This window comes from Lissotriton helveticus, chromosome 1_2 (genome assembly GCF_964261635.1).
Source record: "Lissotriton helveticus chromosome 1_2, aLisHel1.1, whole genome shotgun sequence".
NCBI lineage: Eukaryota > Metazoa > Chordata > Amphibia > Caudata > Salamandridae > Lissotriton > Lissotriton helveticus.
Genome location: NC_136058.1, coordinates 353,198,515 through 353,224,420, shown reverse-complemented (window position 1 = coordinate 353,224,420; position 25,906 = coordinate 353,198,515). Strand labels below are relative to the sequence as shown.

Genomic DNA, 25,906 nt, shown 5'->3' with positions numbered 1-25,906 from the left:
CACGCTTGGTGGGATTCATATTGCGCCAATGGTCAATAACGTCAAGATCTATCTTGCAGCTTTGAACAGCTAATGAGTCTTGGGGTTTATTCTGTCGACGGTCTTTCTTGGAAGAGTCCAATCGAGGGTTTTGTAATAGGTTAAAATCACCCCCCAAATTATTGGTCCAGAAAGGCCGGTTAATGCCTGCTTAACCTGTAAAATAGGTTGCGGGTCGTCCAAAATAGGTGCGTAAATTGAGGCAAGGATAATGTTAACATTATTTAATTTACCGTGTGCGACTACCCATCTGCCTCTAGGATCCCTTCAAGGATAAAACCTACATGTCTTCCTATTAGAATAGAAACTCCTCTCTGGGCCAACCCTGCAGGAGCAGATATGTTATAGCCCGTCCAGTTTTTAAAGAGTTTAGCTGACTCTGCCTGATCTTTGTGATGGGTTTCCTGCAAATAGATGACATCAGGTATTAGATTTTTTAACCAGCATTCAATAGCGTTCCTCTTACGGACGTTATTCAACCCATTAACATTTAATGAAATAAATTTCACCATGTCATTGATGTTCTAGATATTGAACGTAGCCCTCAATTAAAGTGCGCGAGTGCAGAATTGGAAAATATGCAAACATCAACGACTACATAAAAAACTGATAAGTAATACTAATATATAACAATGAAGAATAAAAGTAACAAATATTCATGGAAAAAATCATGAAGAATCTAAGGTTCAATGTGCAAATATGCAAGCGAGCGGCAAAAATGTAAAGTGCGATCTGAGGGGACCCGCCATTCATTGCACAAGACATGAAGATAGAAGAGATAGCAGCTCGATTTTGAAGATTTAAATATTCAAGACATTGGACATAGCCCCTGGCTAAAGTGCAAGTATGCGGAATAAGAAAACATAAATACAGCAGCAGCAGGATGGATAAGTGATAACTAATAAAAAATACTAGAGAGCAATAGCAGCAGGAATTCATAGAGAATTTCATAAAAATCTGAGTTTCCATGTGCAAATATGCAAGCTAGCGACAAAAGTGTAGAGTGGTAATGATTTGTTGAAAACCAGCGTGGCCTTACTATACAGGAGTCACATATTTTAAGATCGACGCATCGGACTGAGTGATCTGAAAAGGGGGTAGACAAAATACCAGACCACACCTTTTGCCAATAATAAGATATAAAAATAGTCAATACGTGAAGCAGAGTTAAAATGTTTTGAGAAACAGATATATTCCCGTTTGGCCGGGTAGTCCGCTCTTCAGGGATCAATTAGTGTAAAATCTCGTAAATAATTAGCCAAAACCTGAGCTGATTTTGGCCTATTCTGATGTTTGTTTAAACTACAGCAGTCCCACCCACTCGTTGAATACATTTGAAATCTCCTCCAATGCGAATATGTCCCTTATACCAATATGTTATACACTTTTTGACTTTTATGAAAAGTGATGCATCAATGCTTTCATGCACCCTCCTTGGCGATACCATGGAGGGAAACAACCTCTACAACGCAACTTTTACAACGCACTACCATTACAACGAAACTTTTACAACGCAAGATCCATTACAACGCATGTCATTACAACGCAGTCATTAAAATGCATACCATCACAACGCATACTCATCTTGGAGTAACAACATATGCCACACCCTATAGGTATCAGGGTGACGCACACTGTCAGAAGCACTTGATTTACTTATGGAGGGGGGGGGGGGTATTTAACATTTGTGATGACATACTAATCAGGCTTTTTTATGGGATGTGCAAAATATTTTGACCACTGCTAACGTTCTGCACTATTGTTAGGTTCCAAATAATGTTTCCTGATATTCAACCTTTTCCTCAAATTGCTCAAGAGTTGAGTTACTCTAATAAGTTGTTATGATGTGCTAATTTACCAGTGGCACCAATGTCATTGTGAAGCAGTGTGCTTAATCTTGCTCATGAAGACCATATAGGTCTAGGGATATGAAACATAGAATTAGGCAAGACAGTTTGGTGGCCTCTAGTTGACAAAGCTGTGGAAAGAGAAGAATATGATTCATATTTTTGTATCCTAAAAGTGATGAGTTTCAAGTTGTCATCTGTCTCCGGTTATTGCAAGGAATGAATCAGATTTTGAGATCATGTTAGTTATTATGCCCAAATAAGCCTTTTTGATTGATTACATGTCTTAATGGCCAGAGATCATGATTGTTAACAATATTGATGCTAATGTTGTTACTAATTTTTTTAATGAAGGGTTTAAAAGAGAAGGCTTCAATTTGAGTTGGTAACAGGTAATGGTACACAAAACACTTCAATAGAAATGGCAACATTTTTAGATTCTCAAAGGATCAAGCATATTAGGCCCTCTTTGCACCATCCTAGGAGGAATGGACTGGTGGAACGGGATGAGGGAGTTTCGAAAAATCAGTTACAATTAGGGGAGATAATTAAGGTGATGTGGAAACACGTTTTGAGGGATGTTTTGTTAGCTATTATATTTAATCCTCTTGTTATAATGGAGTTAAATCATGTGTGTTGTAAAGAAGATGAATTCCAGCTCAAAGCTGAATAGAATACAAATGAATTGTGGTGATAAGTATGTTGTCAAGCTGGAAAGAGAGGTGGATCTGAGAAAGCAGGACTGTGATGCTAATTTACAGAAGAGTATCACTAAACTGCGTGTTGGAGATTGGATTAGAATACGAAAAAATGGTTTAATTCGATAATGTGAAAATACGTTTCTTTGCCAGTTCAAGACGTTAAGGTGAAAGAACATTCATTGGTAGTAAATAATGATTGGGTTTGGATCTTGATAGAGATGTCAAAATACCATCTTGCCGTGTTCAAATGTTCAAAACGTTTTACAAATCCAAAATGGAAAGCACGCCTTGAGAAATTATATTTTGAAGTTACTTAATTTTTCCAGCATCATATTTAGTTTTTTCTTCATTTTGGTATGTGGAATATGTAGTATATTTTCATTATGTGTTTAGCTTGTGCTAAGTATAAATGTATGTTGGAGCATTATTGTGTTCATCTGTGGAGTTCTACACCTAGTCAGCTGCTGGGATTTGCTAGCAGGGAGGAGTGCCTGCACTAGTTGTATATTATAATTCCAAATAAAATACATAGAAGTTGTGAATTTCACATCATTTCATATCTCCACTTAACTCCTGCACTTTCCCTTATGTCAATTTTCCAGGTATTACCACTACTACTCCATCAAGCATCCCGTCTACAAATACCTGCTTCTGGTACAACTGCTATAATGGCTATTGTTTTCTTGGCAAATGCTTTTGTTACAACGGCTTCACAGGACCAACCTGTAATGAAGGTGAGAGAGGATGGGTAGACAGAAAGCCCACACAACCAAAAGATTAATTGCAGATCACAGACAAAGGTTTTCAAGCTTGTATTTTTAACAGTGGGCCATCAGATGTACACACTGTTTTAAATCCCAAACCTTCCTACACTAGAACTAGAAAAGTCGGAAGTTAGTTTAATTTTGGTGTAAGTGCCCTTTGTTACAGATCATTGCAATGGATGTATGTTCCTTTATATGTTTGGGTATTAGTAACGAATAAAAGCTAATGAACTTTCTGCAGATTTGTAGACGTCTTTGACCAGGTCTTCTAAGGCAATATAACTACAGACGAATATTTATTGATAAACACAAATAAGCATTCAGAGTGCTGCCAGGCATTAGCTACTCTAGATGCACCACTTCAACTGAGACCCCTGTGGAGTAGTCTATTCTCGTAGTTGTATCTCTATGCTGTCACTGTCATGGTGATGGAATGTGTATGTTTGAATACTGGGGGACAGTTATTGTGTTTCCTGGAAGCTGTGGAGACATTAAACCTATTGTTTCCGCACTTACCTCCCTCAGTTACATCACTACACCCTGTCCTGCCCATATTGCTCTGGCACAGTCATTGCAACATGTGGTGTCTGTGGCCTAGATCAGCAAGATTAAAAAGTTTCCAGGACACAGATGATTCTGTTTACTCTGCTATTTGTAATCAAGGCCACTCACGTAGCTATTCAGCAGCTATTCGGAGGTTTCTGTGGAGCTAAAGAAAAGGCATAGAGCAACCCTCTGAAGCCACTGGAGAGGACATAGTGTCTCTGATGTCCTTTTTGCGAAGCTTTTTTTTTCCAGTTTCAGAGATTTGTTATTCGGCCACTAACAGCCATAAAATCACACAGGTAAAACACTTATTAATGAAATAGCTTAATTCCCATCACATCAAAGGATCCATAAACATTTTGGTCCTGAATAGTGGTATAGTAAATATTTGTATAATATATATTCATGAGGTTCACATAGAAACACTGATTAGATGGATGAATATCAGTTATTACTTACCATATTATTGGTTAATAAATATATCTGGCTGTTCAAAAAGAGGATACACAAGTAGGACACAGAGGAAGACATGCTATTAACATCATTCAACTCCATATGCGACCTTAATAAAGTGAAATCCCGTGATAACTGAGTTGCATAGAGCAGCCCACTTTTATACTGAAAGGGTTTAGGAACACTCCAGAGCTCTTCTTCCAGTGTTGTTTGGTAACTATCTCCCCCTAATAAGCCTGCCTCATAATAACATAATAAAAAGCTGACTACCTTATTATTCTCATACTTATTTTATATTGTACTGATATGACACCTCCAGAGTGTTATATTCATTGGCCGGGTGTGCACTAATATCAGCATCTTGGCTTCTGGAGCCTTCAACTATTGGATACCTTCAGAAGCCATAATTATCTCAACTAATTAGACAAAATAGCCAAGACAGTTTATCCACATTGTGTGCACCCTATTCTGTTTTGATAGCTGGTTTATAAAATGGCAGAAACACTTGACAAGCCTGAGATAACACAAACATAGCTTCATGTTCTGAATGTATGCAATGAATGAGGTAATCATATGGTGTCCACATGAATAACATGTAAACTTGGCTTACACATGATGGGTGGCAGGCTGACCATTAACAGTGTAATCCATAAATGCTAGCACACCCTACAGATATGTTCCCTAGTGGACTGCACATATCAGGCTTCTAGTTTTGTCACAGTTAGAAGGTTCTCATCGATATCTAATGTAGTAGGCTGGGTCTACAAATGAATATGTATGTTGAATTTCCCACAATTGCACAACCTGCAGCTATTTGTATTGCCATATTTGTTATTACCATATTGCTACCAGTCAATGATTTACAGGAGAGGAAATATTCCAGATTATGCTACACATTCCCACAACCCTGGTCACAATCTTCCTTGATTGTGACCAGGGTTTTTATAACCTAAAGTGGAATAACTTGTGGGCTGCAAAATTATTTATTTAGTAAATACATTGCCCAAGGCCAACATTGAAAATTATTTGGTTTTTTTTGGCAGCACATGATCATATGTGAATTCTCTTATTGAATATATTTACATTTGCCACTGCCACCAGTAATGTGGAGAAAAGTGGAACATGCAACTGAAATGCCCTAGTTGCCCAGTACCACTCTGTTGTACACACACACCTCAAACAATTTTAAAATGTTTGTGATACACATAGTGGTAAATGATCCAGGGTCAAACAGCAAAGTGTCCTTCAATACCAAATTGTAGAAAAAAGCAAATGGAAATTATGCAAGGCGTAAGTCCCGTAAGCATGGTTTATTGTAGGTACCCTAGAAGTATCTGCAGCTGTGCCTCTAGGGCAGGGGGATTGGTTACAAGAAAGATAGCCACTCAGATGCCCTACCTTCATCACTTTGAAAACCACTCTTCCAAGCCAATTAATGTAAAAGAAGCAATCTGTGAGAGGGTCAGATTAGACAATGCATTTTTGAAGGTGAACTTCTCATACAACTGTACACAGTTGTTTCAGCGATGCCACCCCATCCCTTCTTTAAATGTTAGGAGCATGTGCTGTTCCAAGCAAATTATGAACTGACAATGGGCCTCCGTTCAATGGTGTCAAATTCACATACTTCCTCCAATATGTAAGTGAGACACAATGGAAGATGAGGTTGCTGTGACCTCTATAAAAGGGCACAGTGGAGTGTTCCTTGTCAACAGACACGCACGTGGTATGAAGATTCAGTACAAGCACAATTTTGAGAAACCATATTTCATCTCAGGTTCTTGGAGATGTTTTGCACATATCTCAGGTCCCAGCGACCAACTACTCACAGGTTTTAGCAGCAACAATAGCATGATTTTGTGACAATACCTCAGTGTTATTAAATACAGTTCCGCAAGTTGGCTACCAAGCTACAAGCTGCTGCCGGGGTAATTACCTGTACCTAATCCTGAAGAAAGCGATTAATTAGATTTGGCATACCTACCAGCCCCAGTTTATGGTTTTGTAAGATACTGATTTATACTGTACTTAGAAATCACTACAGTCCAAAGACAATTTAGCATGACAAACATTTACCTGGACTATGATCAAACCAATGCAGTATCTTAGAAAAAGAATGTTAACTAGAACTATTCCATCTAGGAGTATGATTGTGAATGGTTTATTGCTTAGGAATCAGTGGTTGATCCTGCGCAGTGCTGAGCTTACTTCTGCTTTGAGTAGTACTTTAGAAGTACAGTTTGTGAGTAGCATTGTGTAGTAATACATAAGTACTTCAAAGTGAAGTTTGTGAATCAGGTCCTCCAGGTGTGAGTTACTATTAAAAAACAGTACTAATTTTAGCACTAGATCTGGCCAACCACTGGCACTCCAACACCATCCCATACAAAGTAATGGAGGTAGGGACTTTAAAGAAACCCACAAAGGAAATTATGTTAAATCGTATTAAATTGTTTAAAGTAGTTAAGCATATGAAATAATGTAATTTAATGTAAAAACATATTTATAAATAGTACATAGTTATTACTTACTTATAAAATATTTCAACAAAGGTTTTAAACATCAGTGTAATTTTTTTCTCTCCATCGAATATAATTAGATTAGCGGGTATATGTTATATCCTGAACTTAGAGGTGACCTCAGAGGAGCGAGTTCCAATCAGTGTTGCCTTATAGAGAAGAAAACAAGGCAGTGGAGAGGAAAATTCACTCGCCTGTTAGGTTTCAGAGGAAGAAAATATTAAAAGGCTATCCCAAGAGGAACTTAGACCAACCTGCAGTAAGAGAAAGGTACACAAAATGATCACAAATAACTGACTCAGTGACATGTGGGCTCTGCCTTTGTGGATTCCCACAAGCCCTACTCTGTGCTGCACTATCATATATTATATAGAATGAGGCGTTAAAACAAGCTGGCTGAACTTGTGTATTGTTATATAGCCAGACATTGTTTTAGAGACATCCCAAATGCAAGGGTTCTACTCAGCATTTTCATTTTCATCTCTGCTTTCCCAACAATATACTTCAGATGTTTCTTTCGGTTCTTTCTTGTTCCTCTCTCTCTATACATACTTCACACAAATGTTAATATCAACATATGTTTCTTATGAGAAAGTTTATGCACTTTACATTGTTTCCCTAGTTTTGGCCACGTCTTCTCCACCCTGCAACTTCTACAGCTGCCTAAATGGCTATTGCTCATACGGCATATGCGTTTGTTATTACGGGTACACAGGACCAACCTGTAATCAAGGTGAGAAACAATTGTTCTTTTCAATTAAAACATTTGTAATATTCTGGACAAAAAAACGTTTTTTTTTTTTAAACAGTGGCCTGGCAAGCTCCTCCACTAACCTAAATTACAGTTCCTCTACATCACTGTCTTTTTTTTGGCAAGTCAGATTGTTACTCAAGTAACATTTTATGATAGTGCACAGAAGACTCTCATGTCAGAAAAATTTATTTGAAACAATTTTTTTTTTTAATTTTAGTTTTTCAACAAACTGTTTTAAATACAACACATTTGCAAACAGCGACTGGAATACTCAAAAGCTAGGTTATTTTTAGCATAACTATCCTGTATTTATGTTCCTATGTGATATGTTTGGGTACTAGTAACTAATAAAAACTGATAAACTGTCTGCTGCTTTGTAGACTTCTTTGACACAGGTCTTCTAATATCTACGTAACTACTGATTAGTACTTAATGGTGAAAATAGATGAGTAGTCAGAGTGATTCCCGGTACTAGATGCACCATTTTAACTAGACCCCTGTCCTGCCCATATTGCCCTGGCACATTCATAACAACATGTGCCAACTGTGGCCTGGATCTGAAAGACTAAAAAGTAACCAGGACTCTAATGATTCTGCTTAATCTGCTCCTTACCACTCATTTATCCATTCAACAGCAATTCAGAGGTAAAGGCAAATAGCAACTCTTTGACGTCACTGGAGGTTACATAGGGCCATATGTATCAAGCAAAATGGTATGTATGTAACATGTTTGATGCAAAATAAGGAATCGCAAAATTTGCTATTCCTTATTTTGCGATTGCACTTAAGGAATCGCAAATTTTGCGATTCCTTAAATGCAATGTATCAAAGAAAAAATATTCAAAAAATGCCCATAAAGATTCGCAAATTACCACCAACTTCTAGTTGGTGGTAAGTTGCGAATTCTTTTAAAAAAGCTTTTTTCAAAAAAACCAAAGGTGCCATATGACGCTCATACATGCCCTTAGGGCATGTATGTGCACCATATGCCCCCAAATGTCATTTTCAAGGGTGCAGCAGGGTGTTCTTGAGACACCCCTGCACCCTTGAAAAAATTCCTAATTTGTGATTAGCAATTTGCTCATCGCAAATTGCCCCTTCATACCTATGGGCCTCCTGGCCCATAGAAATGAATGGGTAATTTGCCATTAGCAATTTCCTAATCGCAAATTAGGAATGGTAAGGAATCGCTATAAAAAAGCGATTTTGTACATACATACCGTTTTGCGAATTCTAAATAGCGATTCCTTAAAAATCGCTATTTGGAATTCGCAAAACGGAACTATGATACATATGGTCCATAGTGTCTATTTAGTTACTTCACATGCCACTGAAATTTTGGTTACTCTGATGTCCACTCCAATCACATTAAACAATCCTTAACCATTTTGGTCCAGAATGGTGGAATAGTAAATATTCATGAGATTTGCACAGAAACACTGATTAATTAAATGGATGAATATCAGGTATAACTTACCATATTCTATGTTAAAAAGTAAGTCTGACAGTTCAAAAAGAGGATACACAAGTTGGACACCGAGGAACACATTTTTATTATCACTTCACATTCACTCCATATGTCAGCTTGAAAAGGTTCAATCCAGTAATACCTTTCTTGTATCTAGCAGCCCACTGGTATGTTGGAATCAGTTAAGAACACTCTTGAGATCTTCTTCTAGATGATCCAAATGTTGTAACTGTCTCACCCTAATAAGCCAGCCTGGCAATAACATCCTCATTAATATCATCATTATTTTATATTGTTTTAATATGGCACCTTTAGAGTTACATTCATTTGCTGGGGGTGTACACTGATGACTTTTAATATCAACATCTCGACATCTGGAGCCCCCAGTTGTTGGATGCCTCCAGGAGACACAATGGTCTCAACTAATTAGCGAAAAAGGTTCAAGGAGTGCAAGAAAGTTTGGTCACGTTGTGTACACTGTCTCCTGTTTTAGTAGCCGGTTTATCAAATGGCAGAAACACTTGCACGGCCTGAGATAACAGTCCTTTTCTGCATTTCATGTGGTAATGAGGTAATCGTATGGTGTACACAGAAGTAACGTGTCTCAGCTTAACATTGATTTTTTTTACATATTTTATAACTACTTGTAGTTTACTACACTTAGGTAACACTATTTATAGCTCGAAGAGGGTGGCACGCTGACCATTAACAGTGTTCTCCGTACATGCTAGCAATTTCAACCAGTTAATGCCAACAGCAAGTTAATGCTAATAATAGGCTCAGTTTTTCGTATAGCATTCCCATAGGAACTATTAAGACACCCTTCAGATATGTTCTCTCATGGACTGTATATCTCAGGCAGCCAGTTTTGTCACATATCTACTGTAGTAGGCTGGATCTGTAAGTGAGGGTTTCTCTTTCATTTCTCATATTTGCCCCATCTGCAGTTATTTATATTGCCTTATTTGTTTTTGCCATAGTGCTACCAGCAAAAAGTCAGCATTTTCATCTACATCTGTTCTTTTTCACTCTCTGAACTGACTTCTTTGTCCCTTGAAAGGTTTGCAAGAGAGAAAATATTCCAGATAATGCTAGAAATTGAGATGTGTTCTTCCTTAATTGTGACTGGGGTTTTATATCCTAAAGTGGAATAACTTGTGGGCTGCAAATTATTTCTACAGTAAATACACTCTAATCAAGGTCAACATTGACAACCAGGCCCTGTTCTTTGGCAGCAGGTGTCGATAAGTGCACTCTCTTGTTGGATATATTTACACTTGCCATTGCCACCAGTATTGTGGAGAAAATAGGATTGTGCATCTGAGATGCCCTTACTGCTCAGTTCCTCTCTTTTGTACATACAAACCCAAATCAATTAAAACCTGTTTCTGAACTCCACAGTGGTAAGTCATCCAGGTTGAACCAGGAAAGTGTCCTTCAATGAAAAACTGAAGCAAAAACACTTGGAAATTCTTTAACCCTTAAGATAAGTAAGCATTGTTTATCTTAGGAGCCCTATGGCCATTTAGTTGCCCTACCTTCATCACTTTGAAAACCGAGAAATGGAGAGAATCTCTAGGAAGGGAGAGGTAAACCACTCTACTAAGCCAATTAATGTAGTAGAAGCAATATGTGGGAGGTTCACATTAGACCAAACATTGCTCAGGTGGACTTCTCATAGAACAGTGCCAAATAGTCTTGAGCTACTTGTTAGCAGGGAATTGTCTGCTGTCTCCCAATCCTTATTGCGTTTGATGACTGGCATCTACCATAAACTCAACCTGCCCCACTGCAGAAAGAGATTTAATAAGATGTGGCATACCTACCAGATTCATTTTGTGCTTTGATAGCATACTGACTTAGATAGTATGCTGAAATCATTATAGACTACTTAAGATGACGTATATCATATATATTATGATCAAACCAATTCAGTATATTATTAAAAGAATGTTAACTAAAACTATTCTTTCCACGAGTACGTTTAATCGTATATGATTGATTGTTCCAGTATCAGTGGTTGGTCATGAATAGTGCTAGACTTACTACTGTTTTGCAGTAGTACTTTAGGAGCACAGTTTGTGAGTAGCACTTTGTAGTACTATTGCCGTTCTGCATAAATACTACAAAGTGCAGTTTATGAATCAGTTTCTCCAGGTTTAATTTACTACTAAAAAACATTACTAAGTCCAACACTAGATCTGGCCTGCAACAACCTCCCAAAAATAATAATCGAGGTAGGGACTTTAAAAAGCAACAAAAAGGAAATTATGTTAAATTACACAATTTTTTTTAAAGTAGTCAAGCATATGAACAAATATAATTTAATGTTAAAAAAATCTATAAATAGTATGTATTTTTTACTTACAAAAAATATTTTACCAAATGTTTTACACATCAATGTAACTTCTTTTTTCATAATGTATAATTAAATTAGACGGTTATATCCTGAACTTAGGGGTGGCCTCTGAGGAGAGGGTTTCAATCAGTGTTGCATTATGAAGAGGAAAACAAGGCACTTAAAAGGAAGATTGACTCGCCTGCTCGGTTTCAGAGTAAGAAAATAATCAAAGGTTCTCCCAAGAGGGACTTAGGCCAGCCACCAGCAAGAGAAAGGGAACACAAAATAATCACAAATAGCTGACTCAGTGTCTTGTGTGCTCTGCCTATTTGGGGTTCCACAAGCCACACTCTATGCTGCACTTTCACCTTAGATAGAATGAATCTCTTAAAATAGGCAGGCTGAAGTTGTGTATGTTTTATGGTTATATCTTATTTTAGTTTCATCCCAAAGTCTTTCTGTTCTTTCTTGTTCCTCTCCCTCTATATATACTACACACAAAGTTCAATATCAAGATATATTTCTTATGAGAACGTTTTGTTCACTTTATATTATTTTCCTAATTTCAGCCACGTCTTCCGCACCCTGCAACTCCTACAGCTGTCTGCATGGCTATTGCTCATACGGCAAATGCGTTTGTTATTCTGGGTACACAGGACCAACCTGTAATCAAGGTGAGAAACAATTGTTATTTTAAAAATAAAACATTTGTAATATTCTGGTCAAAACTATTTCCTTTTAAAGAGTGGCCTGGCAAGCATTGCTGTACATTCACATACATGTCTGGATGGTATCCAGGGCATTTGGGGAGCATTGTGAGTTCATCTTAGAGCCCCAAGTTCCTCCACTAACCCACATTACAGTTCATCTACATCGCTGTTTTTTTGGCGAGTCAGATTGTTACCCAAGTAACATTTTATGATAGTGCACAGAAGACTCTGACAACAAAAGTCTCTGGAGCAAGACATTAGCTCTTTTTAAAATTTATTTGTAACATGTTTTTTTAATCTTCATTTTTCAACAAACTGTTTTTAATACAACACATTCGTAAACAGGGAACGGAAAACTCAGAAGCTAGGTTATTTTTAACATAACTACCCTTAGTTTCATATTGTTGTAATGGATGTTTGTTCATATGTGATATGTTTGGGTACTAGTAATTAATAAAAACTGATGAACTGTCTGCTGCTTTGTAGACTTCTTTGACACAGGTCTTCCAATAACTACGTAACTATGGACCATTATTTATTGGTGAAAATAGATGAGTAGTCAGAGTGAGGCCTGGTACTAGATACACCATTAGCAACTCTTTGAAGCCACTTGAGATGACATAGTGTCCATTTAGTTACTTCACATGCCTCTGACCTTGTTGGTTACTCTGATGTCCACTCCTATCACACTAAACAATCCATAACCATTTTTGTTCCAGAATGGTGGTATGGTAAATATTCTTGAGTTTTGCACAGAAACAATGATTAATTAAATGGATGAATATCAGTTATCACTTACCATATTCTATGTCAATAAGTAAGTCTGACGGTTCAAAAAGAGGATACATGAGTTGGACACTCTTCAACCCTTAAGATATGTAAGCATGGTTTATCATAAGAGCATTATGGCCATTCAGTTGCCCTACCCGCATCACCTTGAAAACCGAGAAATGGAGAGAAATGGAGAGAATCTCTAGGAATGGAGATATAAGCCACTCTACTAATCCAATTAATGTAGTTGAAGCAATATGTGGGAGGTTCACATTAGACCAAACCTTCAGATGTACTTCTCATAGAACAGTGCAAAAAAGTCTTGAGCTACTTGTTAGCAGGGAATTGTCTGCTGTCTCCCAATCCTCATTGCATTTGATGACTGGCATCTACCTTAAACTCAGTTTATGCTTTAATAGCATACAGACTTATATAGTACTCAGAAATCATTGTAGACCAGAGGCACCTTAAGATGACATACATCATATATATTATGATCAAACCAATTCAGTATATTTTTAAAAGAATGTTAACTAGAACTACTCTTTTCATGAGTAGAATTAATCATATATGGTTGACAGTTGCAGTAACAATGTTTGGTCATGAATAGTGATAGACTTACTACTGTTTTGCAGTAGCACTTTAGAAGTACAGTTTGTGAGTAGCATTTTGTAGCACTATTGCCGTACTACACAAGTACTACAAAGTGCAGTTTATGAATCAGTTCCTCCAGGTGTAAGTCACTACTAAAAAACACTAGATATGACCTTAGATCAACGTCCAGCACTGGACCTGGCCTGCAACACCCTCCCAAAGATAATAATGGGGTTAGGGACTTTAAAAAGCAACAAAAAAGAAATGATGTTAAATTACACTAAATTGTTTAAAGTAGTCAAGCATATGAAGAAATGTAATTTAATGTTGCAAATATCTATGAATACTATGTATTTATTACTTACATTGAATATTTTACACAATGTTTTAAACATCAATGTAATTTCCTTTTTCATATTATATAATAAATTAGACGGTTATATCCTGAACTTGATGGTGGCCTCTGAGGAGGCGGTTTCAATCAGTGTGGCTGCTTAAAGAGGAAAACAAGGTACTTGAGAGGAAGATTGACTTGCCTGCTAGGTTTCAGAGTAGGAACATAATCAAAGGTTCTCCCAAGAGGAACTTAGACTAGCCTCCAGTAAGAGAAAAGGAACACAAAATAATCACAAATAACTGACTAGTTTCTTGTGTGCACTGCCTATTTGGGGTTCCACAAGCCACAATCTATGCTGCACTTTCACCGTAGATAGAATGAGGCTAAAATAAGCAGGCTGAAATTGTGTGTATTTTATGGTTATATATTATTTTAGTGGCATCCCAAAGCAAGGGTTCAACACCGCATTTTCATCTCTATCTCTGCTTTTTCTAACAGTATACAATAGATGTTTCTTTCTGTTGTTTCTTGTTCCTCTCCTTCCCTATATACTTCACTCAAAGTTCAATATCAACATATGTTTCTTATGAGAACGTTTATGCACCATATATTATTTTTCTAGTTTCAGCCAACTCTTCTTCACCCTGCAACGCCTACAACTGCAAGAATGGCTTTTGCTTACTTGGCAAATGCATTTGTAATGCTGGGTACACAGGACCACCCTGTAATCGAGGTAAGAAACAACTATTATTTTAAAATGAAACATTTATAATTTTTTAAACAGAAAATCTATTTTCTTTGAAAGAGGGCCCAGAAAAGCATTGTTGTGCATTTACATATGTACATACGTGTCTGGATCATACTGAGGGCATTCGGTGAACATTGAGAGTTAATCTTAGCACCTTAAGGAGCGTATTTATTTACATGGAGTTAACGCCACCAGAAAATCACTTTATCTGACAGTCTGGTGGCATTAACTCCTTTGCCTTATTTACAAGGCAGCCTTGTGAATAATGGCCCTTTTCATGCAGCACTTAGCGTTAAAAGGCATACAGGTGACACTCGGGGGCAATTTTTATTTCTTCTCATATTTTGCTCTTTCCATATTTACTGCATTTCAGCAGCTCACTTAGGTACAGCAAATCGCCTGAACGATTGTTTATGTGCAGGAAGGTGTGCCTTCCTGCACATAAACAATTGGCCCTGCAGTGCAGGCACCCTAAGAGAAATGGCACTAGCGTGCCTGCACTAGTGCTAGGTAGCAATTTTCAGCACCAGCGCTAAGGGTAGCACAGGGCTGTCCCTCATTCTTGTGAATACAGCGTAACCATGTGTTTTGAAACTGTTGGAGCCTGGTGTTACCAATTTTGAAATAGCATTGCGCTCCACCAATTTCTTGTAAATTTGCCCCTAAGTGTATTTTTGGTGAGGCCTCTTCACCATTTCAATCAGGCAGATTGCTAACCAAGTTAAATGTAATTACAGTGCTCAGAGTACTCTGATGTCAAAATTCTATAGAAGAAGACATTAGCTCTTTTAAAAAAAAATTGGAATAGATTTTTTTAATCTTTGTTTTCCAATAGTTGTTTTAGTGTATCAGGTACGTAAATTGTCATTTTTATTCAAGCATATTCATATTTCACAGCATTGCTATTGTAAAACATTTCTTTGGGTAATCCCCTGGTTCTTGTTGTGTGCTATTACTGAGGACTACCTACAGTATATGCTGTGTCTTGGTTTTGCCAGGGTTCATGTTGCACTGTTTCATCAGTCAATAGGAAGTAGCGGTCACACAAGGCTCTGTCTTCTACTTTATGGCTGACATCCGCAAATGCGATAAAAAACGGCCGCAATGCATGAATATCGCTGAAAAGTCAGCGATATTCATGCATTACTGAGCTAATGCTCTTAGCCATGTTATCCACCTCCCATTGGATAACATGGCTAAGAACTGCTCAGGGCAGGTGTTAGCTTTTGGAGATATTCGCGCTTAGCGCGAATATCTCCAAAAGTTGGTAATAGGAGATAGCGATGTTAGCGACTGTTTCCAGTCGCTAACATCTTGGCACGCCCACTTTGCATGTCATTAGTGATAAATATCACTGACATGCAAAGTGGTGCCCAAGATGGTAGCTATCTCCTACTAGCTGTCGCTAACTGGTGTTAGCGACAGCTAGGTAATAGGGAGATAATTTTATCTCCGGTTTCTTGGCTTTTAAAGCCAAAAAAGCGGAGATAAACCCCCTTGATAATAAGACCCCTGGACCTTTTCCGGGTCCACTGTACCCATTTGTCTTTCAATCCTTAGAGAGTCTGCTTTCACACCTTCCTACTTTATGAACTCCACTCTCCATTTAATGAAAGTTGGTGCTTCCCAGTGCATGATAATTAATTTTCAGACAAATAATACTCCTAGGTTTATGAATCTTTTTGTGTTGTGTTGTCTTTTACGATCTGGCCACAATACCTAGAAAGGTGCGTGTGCATGACATTGTTTGCCTTCCCAGTTACCTCCTTTAGGGAACTACTTATTTCTCTCCAGTGTCCTGTCATTGCTTTTCAAGACCATAGCATGTGAAGCTAACCCCCCATCAGTTCTGCACCACAGGCACTCTGCCGCCTGATAGTGACAGACTTCTCAGCTGCCTTCGATGCAGTCAACTATCCAGAAGAAATTATGGGCCATATTATCAAGGAAGCTGCGGTAGTTTATCGCCGCTCTACTGGCAGGAAACTGCCGATAGAGCGGCGATAATGGCCTTGATAATATGCGATTCGAATTTCAATCGAAGCCCAGGTTAGATGTTCACACATCTAACCTGGGCATCAATTGAAATTCGTATTGCATATTATCAAGGCCATTATCGCTGCTCTATCGGCAGTTTCCTGCCGTAAAGCGGCGATAAACTACCGCAGCTTTCTTGATAATATGGCCCTGAGTTTCTGGTTGAGGGGAGTAAAAACCTTCTTAAGCAACAAGCACAATCTTTGTCATAGGGAAGCAAATTAACCTTTACTCAACCCTTTAGGTAGCTTGGTACTGAACAGACAGGCTTAACTCAGAAGCAGTGTGTAATACAGCACAATAAAAGCCCACACCAATTTAGCAAAACAAAGTAAATTTTAATACAGAAATCCAGACCAAACTCACAGAATCCAATCAGTTGAACTGGACATATGTAAGTTTACAGGTTTCAGTGAAAATAGCCCCAAAAAGCACAAAGTACCAACTGTCTCTATGTGGTCATGCCGGACTAGGACAAAGTCACAAGTTGCGAAACCTTCCATTCTCAGTGAGAAAGTTGCTGCCTGGGTAGAAAATGTACTGGAGCCGCGAGAAAAGAAGCAGTGTCCTCTTGCGCTGCACATGGTGCGGCTCACGCTGAGTTTACAACGCAGGACAAACACTTGGTGCTGAAAATCGACACAAATGACATGACGAAATGCACTCTGCTGCTTGTGGAACTCCCGTAAAGTGTGACAGTGTTTTTTGGTCACTTCGCGAAGTTCTGTGGAACTCTAAGAACTCCACCCAGGTCTAATTTTAAAAATTTGAATTCAATGTAAATTTCTAATAAGGTAATTATTAATTGAGTAGCTCCTCACCCTAGACCCCCTACAGCCTAGTAGCCTGCAACTAAACTATAAGTAAAATAAATAAGTATTCCATCAACTACATAATTAAAATCAATTAAATAATTAATTAACAATTAATATCTAAATAATTATTACTTACTTTACTTCCCACTCTATAATCCTACAAACCTTGTAGCCTGCAAATAACATACAATGAAAGTAAATCATTATTACATAATTTACATAATAAATATCAATAACATAGTTAAATAGAAATGTATTAAATGATTCAAGATTGTTATTAACTAGTTACCTTCCCACCCTTTCTCCCTATAAACCCAACAACCCGCTACTATTCTATAAATTACTGTAAAAAATTACATACATAAATGTAAATCACTTAAAATTGCAAGCTATATTAAAAATAAAATCTTTATATAAACAATAGTAACAAATAAAATAAATATATCAACTAAAACACATTCAAATAATAAAAAAACTACATTTTTTACCAATATGTTATTGCAAACGATATAACATACACCAATTATACTAGGAACAACATCATTTACCTAAAAAATTATATTCTTTTTAACAATATCAATGCGTCACAATATCTGTTTATAAGGATATTTGTGCATCAGGATATATGTGTATCAGGATATATATTTTCCAAAAGTTCTGCCTCCCGATATGTTAAATCAGATATCTGTCCAAACAACCAAAGAACAAGGTTATGTATAGAATGCCTCAGGCAATCGCTCAGGCCAATGGGAGCACAGGCAACCACATACCTGTCAGTGAGGTATAGCTGGGGTCTGGTGGCACTGTGTGCATGGGAGCCACACCCAACAAATCTTAGCTACACCAAGTAAAGCAGTTTATACATTACATGGAGGTATTGAATATAGTTTTGGATGGGTTTTTTAAATGATCAATTAAAATGTTTCTCGAGTCACAATGTTTGAATATATTCTAACAAAATTATATATGGATGAAGTAACTAATTCTCTAGCAATGTATGCATATTATCGGAATCACACATGTTAAGACTGGTTGTAACATAAAATGCATATTTTTTTTCAGCCTCATCAACAGGTCTGTCAACGTACTTGCCATGGGGGCTTGCGATACTTATCTGTTACTGCTACTACGGCAAAGGTAATCTGCTGCTCCAGTATGTTGTGTGTGTGTAACAGAGGAGAGGTGAAAGTAGAAAGAGGCCTTTCCATTTCTGTCACCACTGATATAAGGTAGTTCATTCACAAGTTTCAACTCCTCAGGCACCACTCCCCTATACCACACAGGTTCACTCATTATAGCCGGCACTGAGGGCGGGCACACCTACAGTGCACACTCACCCAAAAACTGATTCTAACCAAGACACTGTTTTTCTCACCCACATGCATGCTCATAGGTTATACAATCCCAGACACCACTGCATTCATTAGAGGCACATAAGGCAGGCCCCATCCATAGTACCATAAGAAATACCATTAAAATATGCTTCATCAGATTAAAGACACAAAAATGAAGACCAGACAAAAACATCTACCCAAAAATGGGTCCCACTCTCCAGCACTTGATGGGAGTGAGGAGAGTACATTAACTATATCACAGACAAGTCTAAAGTGAGTTTGCATTCATTTTGACATTTTTTAGATAGATATGGTGGTTCTTTGTCGTCTACATATTTGAGCATTTTTGTGATATATGTTTATAGCATCTATATTTCATAGGGACACACCAGCTTCTTTTACTGTGCTGAGACTCAAACCTCTCAGGGTTTTCAGATTGACAGATATCTGTGTATATCTGTGTGTGCCACCAAAAAAGAGAGAGTTCCCCAGATAGACCAGAAAGGACTGGGTAATACAAGTAGTAAACAAAGATTCCTTTCTGACTTACTCAATTAAATTCTAATAAATCCCACCATAATGTATTAATCACCATCCTAGATTTCAGTAAACCATTCACGTATTATATCAACACAAGTAGGTTCATATTCTTCTCTTGATTTTATTTCTTTTTTTTTAAAACGAAAACTTAAAAAAACTCTATATATTGCGATACATTAAAATCACATCAATTTCCAATATTGCTTACAGTACAGAAGATTGTTGTATCTACCATTTCATTAGAATTAAATACTGTAAGTACCTTCTTTTGCATACATTGATCAACAATATCACATAATTAATTGGTACAATAAAAATACAAAAACAACAATAAACAATTGGGTCCTTTTGTATCTGTGTGAGGCCAGCCCATGTGTAACTTTAGATGGCAATAACTACATTTTACGGGGACCCTCAAGAACTGCAAGAGCATCCCTGTATGCATTGACCTGCTCCAACCTTGTTCAATTTTGGGAAGCAGAGAAAACGTTAAGAATGACAAAAAATATTTCAGCTTATAACCTGTATTCCCACAAGCCCAAGCTCATCAAAATATAATTACTGACTCTGCACTGTTTATTGTACATCTATTACATTTTCATAATTTTATATTGATTTATCAAACGTCAATGTGAAGTAGATTATTACACAATACTATAACATTAATCATAAGAATTTCTATACAAACAAAAACCCAATAACTACCATTTGCTCATTCATTAGAAAACCCACTCAACTCCTACACCTCCAATGCATGCCATTCATGCATACTCAAACAGACTCAACCTCCCAGTTCCCAAGAATCTTTAACGACCCAACATGGAGATGATTAGTCCATCTTCAACAGTTGTTGTGGCTCCCCTTGGACAATCAGCAAGCGATCATTGTCAGCATGTGTTTCAGTGGAGATATTCATTTTCAACCACCTTCTACAGGAACCTAAATGAGTCTATCTTCAATCCAATATGGACATGCGGTTTAGTCTAGGTACAGTACAAATATTTGTACATAGGGTCAGATCCACAATGTTCACATTGTTCCAAATATAAAGTAATTCAAACAGCTGTTTTGTATTAATGCTATTCATACCAGACCCGCCACATTCCCAGCTGCTAATAGTTCACCTCCTTACTCACAATCACTTAATTTGCCTCACCAGTAGTCTCCATTATTTACATGTAGGGTCATAAGTCTAAAAGCCAATCACCTCCAACCTATGTGCCAAAATATGCTACTCTTGCCAACCATGTTTTTTAGCATGTGCTCATAGGGTGCAGTCAATGCATTAAGATATCCACTCACATATGTATCCAATCTACCTCAGTTGATTTAATCCGTCTCATAGAAGCAAGGGTCAGGGCAACAAAAGTGTGTGCACTATGCTGAATGGCATTGCTGGATACCTATATATAGACCCATTTAGACCTGTCAGACTTTTGTTGCTCTTCCCAAACATTTTGCCTACTTGACTCATATTTTTTCTGATTCTTTTTGTTGACCTTAGGACTCTGAGCACTTTACCACTGGCAAGCAGAGCGAAAGTGCCTGTGCTTCTCCCCTAAAACATGGTTTTATTGACCTTTCCACAATTGGCACATTTAATGTACTTGCAAGTCCCTAGCCAGAACACTATATGTGACCAGAGCCTGTAAATTAAATGCTACTAATGGGAATGCAACACTGCTTGTGACACCCAGTCAAGTAGCCTTTAAACATGTCACAGGCCTGCCACTGCAATGCCTGTATGAGTAGTTTACACTGCCATGGCTTAAACTCTGCTTTTATTACATATATATCACCCCTTGGGTAGGCCCTGGTTAGCCCATAAGGCAGGATGCTATGTAATTAAATGGAAGGACATGTACTTAAAAGTTTTACATATTTAAGTAGCAAAAACTCCCAAACCCATTTTAATTGTATAGTTGGATTTGTAGTTACCAGTCTCAAAATGTCACCTTTAGAACGTTCAACATTTTCCTGCTGTCTGCTGCCTGTCTCTGATCACTGGGTAACAGTTCAATTTGTGTATTTACTCTGGACACCTAGACACAAAGGAAAGCTGAGTGTGACTTCATGCATCTCCCTAGGAGAAATTTAGGGAGGATCTAGGGACACTTCACACTTACACCTGAATAGGCTATACTCTGTCCACACACAAAGGGCTGCATATTCCCCTGTCGTGAGTCACGAAACAGGGCTGAAAGAATGAGCATATGTGCACTTCAAAGATCCTTCTTTGAAGTAATGCAGTCCAAAGGCACATTTGGGTTTAAGTACTGGACCTCTGACTCTACTAACTCATTACACTTCTGGACCTGAAACCAAGTTGCCAAGAAGTAGACCTGCTGTGCTAAGGACTGTCACTCTGCTGGACAGCTACTCTGCTCGACTGCTGCTCTAGAAGACTGCTGCCTTGCTGTGCTGTCCTGCTGTTTGCTGCTTTCTCTAGCTACACTTTCATCATTTGACCCAGAGTGATTCCAAAGGCTAGCTGACTAGCCTTCAGTTCTTCAGATATGTAGGGCCATCAAAGTCTTTCTCCCTGCTCCTGTGACTGGTGAAAGTGAAACCAAGAGCTTCCTCCAGCGGAACCAATGCATCCTCTGCTTTGAAATCTGACTCAAAGCATCAATGCTGATGCTTGATCAGAAACAGTGTATCGCATTCAGAACCAGCGCATCGCCACACTGGCGGGCGCATCACACATTTTTTGCATTGCAGCTGGCAGTGTTGTCCGCAGCACCCGCCGCAATACAAAAAAGGCATGTGCGCATTTGCATGCACAACGTGGCAGGCACCTCGCGGTCCCTGCGCGTCATCCATGCAAATGCGGAGGGGTACCATAGGTACCTCCCATGTGCCCCCCACCCTTTCAACATCCTTGGGGATGAACGGGCCACACCACGGAAAGACTGCTTCCCGTTGTGTGACCGGCGGAAAACCGGCGGACGGTCTTTCCATCCGCCAGGGTCCCCCTGCTTTACTAATATGGTGGGGGGGAATGGCATGCTGGAGGAGGAGAATGTCGGACCTAATTAGATTTTCGCCCTGTGCAACCCTTACATATTACCCCAAATATATGTTCTATGATGATCGGAAGCTGTGACTCTCCAATTCACTCTTTCGATTAACTTCAAAATGCATACTTTTACCAATTAGAAAGAAACCTTTCAGACATGTGCCTAATTGAGTGAGACTGTTCACCAGTATACATTTATCAATGCACAATAAATCAAATATAGATTTACAATTGGACTTCTTATCAATGCTCCGGTTCACTAGCTGCTTCTCTCTGTATGCCTCCTGATTCAGAACATGACAAGCAAGAGTAACTATGAGCCCCATGAGAGCAGTCATTGGCCAGTAATGATTCTATGTTGAGACCAAGCAGTCGATTTCTAATAATGTTGCTATCCAGTGAAGAACTCTCCAGTCTATACAGGGTGTGCCAAGGATCAAAACACATCCTCTGTCAATGCCCCCAGACATGATACACAGTGCCAAACAGGAGTTCCCACCTGAAAACAGATGTTTAGGGAAAATCCTGTAAAACCCCAGCCACCACCAATGCAGGCTGGTGTCACCTCTTCCAATCTCCCACACATAATACAATACTGTATTCGGCATACTTAATATCATGTTCATCATATATTCTTCTGGTTTGTGTTCGCACCTTGTGCCGTTTGAATTAATAAGTGCCTGTATCTTGACTTTGGGGATAGATTTCCTTTTGCTACATTTAGGTGCAGATCAGCCACCATCTCTGATGAGTTTTTGAACCCAATGTGGCTCCTTCCATGATGAACACACACACTTTGGTGGAGGGAACCCAATTATCAAGTAGAGCCCACTAAATAGTGTACCTATATTGGTGGGTAGAAAGTGTATGAAACTCTAAAGCGAGGCTATGTTCTCAAAGAGATATGAGTGTTAGGCAAGAACTACTCAAATACAAATGCTAAAAGGCAAAGAACACAATGATCTAAACCACAAAATTTACCATAAAGTTGATACACAAATGTATTAAGTAAGTACCGAAAAAGTAATCTGAGTGAAATACACAGATTTAAGCATTTAAATGCAATACTTTCTGAAGAAAGCCCCTGTGGCAACCATTAGAATCAAATGGGGCAACATCATTCTATTTGGAAAAGTAAACTCTCAGAAAAGTTACGGCGGGACTCATTTAGCGTTTAGAAGACAGCCTGTCAAATTGCATGTGTGTATAAGGATAAGCAGCAACCCAGTAGCCATGGTACCTGGGTAATCAAGTAGTAATGTGAAACAGTGGTTCCTCAAGGGGAAAATGTGAACCTCTACTTCTTTGGAGAACATTATTTTGACCATCAAAAGATTGGTTCTATTTCTAAAGAAAACAGTTTTATTCAGTTTGTTTAATAATAGAAAAATCATTGCATTTTGTTATTCTCAAGCCAAATTGAAAGTAAAACAGGTGATCCCAAATGGTGCAGCAGCACAGTGCAAATTAAATAAGTGAGTGTAAATTGTGCTGGTGATATACAGTCTATGTACATCAATAGTGACTGAATCAGGATGCAAATGTGGTTTGCACAGACTCTAACACAGAGTGAACATACTCCAGAATGAAATAGGAACAGTACACTATTATTGTGTCAATGTTTTGACCCTATACATACAATTTAGACAGGGTCATCATCAGGGCACAGGTTTAGGAAGTACCTGCCCAATTGATAGGATGAGTGAGGCGATATTTATGAGGGGTACTGTCTCAAAGCCCAGCACAAGATGCTCCCATACTAGTTCATTTTACCTGTTGAAATGTATGTCCACGGCATTCAAATATGTGTTTGTGGAGGACAGTTTCCAAACATTCTAGGATAAATTCCTTGGGTCCTCTCCAATGCTTTAAGGATCCCTCCGAGGTATAATCATAAAGAGCACTTCAACATCTTGTGTCTCTAATATATCAGGCTATATGCACTAAGGTGAATTCTCAATCTTTGCAATCATGTCCCCAGTGTCTTCGTTGTATGATTTCAATGCTTTAACCCCTGTGCTGCTAGCCCCCCACTCCACCCACCCTGTGCCAAGCCTTATTTGGGCTATTTGAGGTAGGTTGTGCTTAGGCCCCAGTAACTTTTTGGCCACATAAGGCTTCCACATCAAATTTGCTTCCTTTTCTTCCAAAATCTAGAGGATTCTAAAGGTAACCAGGGTTTGTGGATTGCTTTGGGGGGACAGAGAAATTACCCAAAAAACACCAACATTTCTTTTTTAAATGGAGTCTGGTTTTTTCTCTTCAAATGGTATCAACTAAGTGTGTGTGGTGCTAAAATCCCCTTCTTCCCAGCTTTCTGGAACAGATAGACTTTTGTCAGAAAACCAACATTTTCTACAAAGTTTTGGCATTTTACTTGGCCATGGCATATTTTTCCTATTTTTCGTGCTTTCAACTTCCTTCCAGTTAGTGGTGGAACTGTGTGTAAAAGCAATATTGGATGCTGGATATCTATACATTTATGAAAAGTAGACATTATTCTGAATTCAGCAAGGGGTCATTTGTGTAGATCCTTCAAGGTTGAAATAAAAAGAAATTATTGAAATTGAATTGAAAAAAGCCATTTGTGTCAACGTTTTCACCTATAACTTTTTGCAAGTATGGTAGATTTAAAAAAAAATAATATGCCATTACATTTGCTGGACCTTTCTGGTTGTCATGATATATAGGACTTGTAGGTTCACTAAGTCAATAACTGAGCTGCATCTTGCAATGGTTTTTCATTGTGTACGGGGTATATAGCAATTCATTTGGAAATATATAAAGAGTGAAAATAGGTATCAAGGGCACAAATGTATTTCTAAAATGGGAACAACATGCAGAGTTTACAAGCAGTAGTTATTTGCACATCTCTGAAATTGGGGGTACCCATACTAACCTGAATTAGAGGACATTTTTCAATGACTTCTTTTTTACACAATAACTTACATTTGGAAGGCAGAATTGCATAGAAAGTCAAGTGGTAATAACACTGCTGTGTTTCCCTAAGTGTCCCGATAAAAATGATGAAGGTGATTTTTTGGCTACACCACAGCCCTCTTCTATGTAAGAAGACAAGTGTGCATCTACTCTTAATAGATTTCTCAGCTGGGAGGGTCTCTTCTGTTAGGGGTGTGCACTAGGCATGTTCTGTAAAGTCTTCCTCATTGACAGAATAAATAACAACAGAATGAAGAAACTAAAAAGGTGTGTCTACTTACCCCTTAACTAATAAAGGTTTTGCAAATAGTACCTCATCTTCAAAGCTAGTGGTCACCTACTCTTGTTTGAATTTGCAACTCAGCTGACCAACATGTGCAATCTTTTAATTACTTGAATTGCAGAGAACTTAGTTTTATTGAAATCATTTCCAATGAAAATATTGGTCCTTCCATAGATCATGGACATTAAGAAGAAGAGATGCGTGGTTCAGTGCAATCCAAACATATGTTTTATGTATTTGATAATGAAAGCACATGTAAAAGTACACACTTTAGACACTATGAACTGAAATAAACAGCTGATCATGTTATGTTTTCAGAGTTCCTCTGCCAATTATGATTTTCATA

The 25,906-nt window shown here is 38.1% G+C and overlaps 1 protein-coding gene across 2 annotated transcripts in view; it reads left to right on the top strand.

Annotated features, from left to right (window-relative positions):
* LOC144804633 (uncharacterized) overlaps window positions 1-25,906 on the top strand; it is a 303,027-nt gene that overhangs the window by 262,502 nt on the left and 14,619 nt on the right. Inside the window, exons 12-16 of one of the 2 annotated variants that reach the window (XM_078671921.1) lie at window positions 3,190-3,321; window positions 7,492-7,602; window positions 12,002-12,106; window positions 14,467-14,577; window positions 18,507-18,581. In XM_078671921.1, coding sequence (XP_078528047.1) covers window positions 3,190-3,321; window positions 7,492-7,602; window positions 12,002-12,106; window positions 14,467-14,577; window positions 18,507-18,581 — 534 coding nt within the window. The remainder of the gene's footprint in view (window positions 1-3,189; window positions 3,322-7,491; window positions 7,603-12,001; window positions 12,107-14,466; window positions 14,578-18,506; window positions 18,582-25,906) is intronic. The other variant, XM_078671922.1, reaches the window with a different exon arrangement.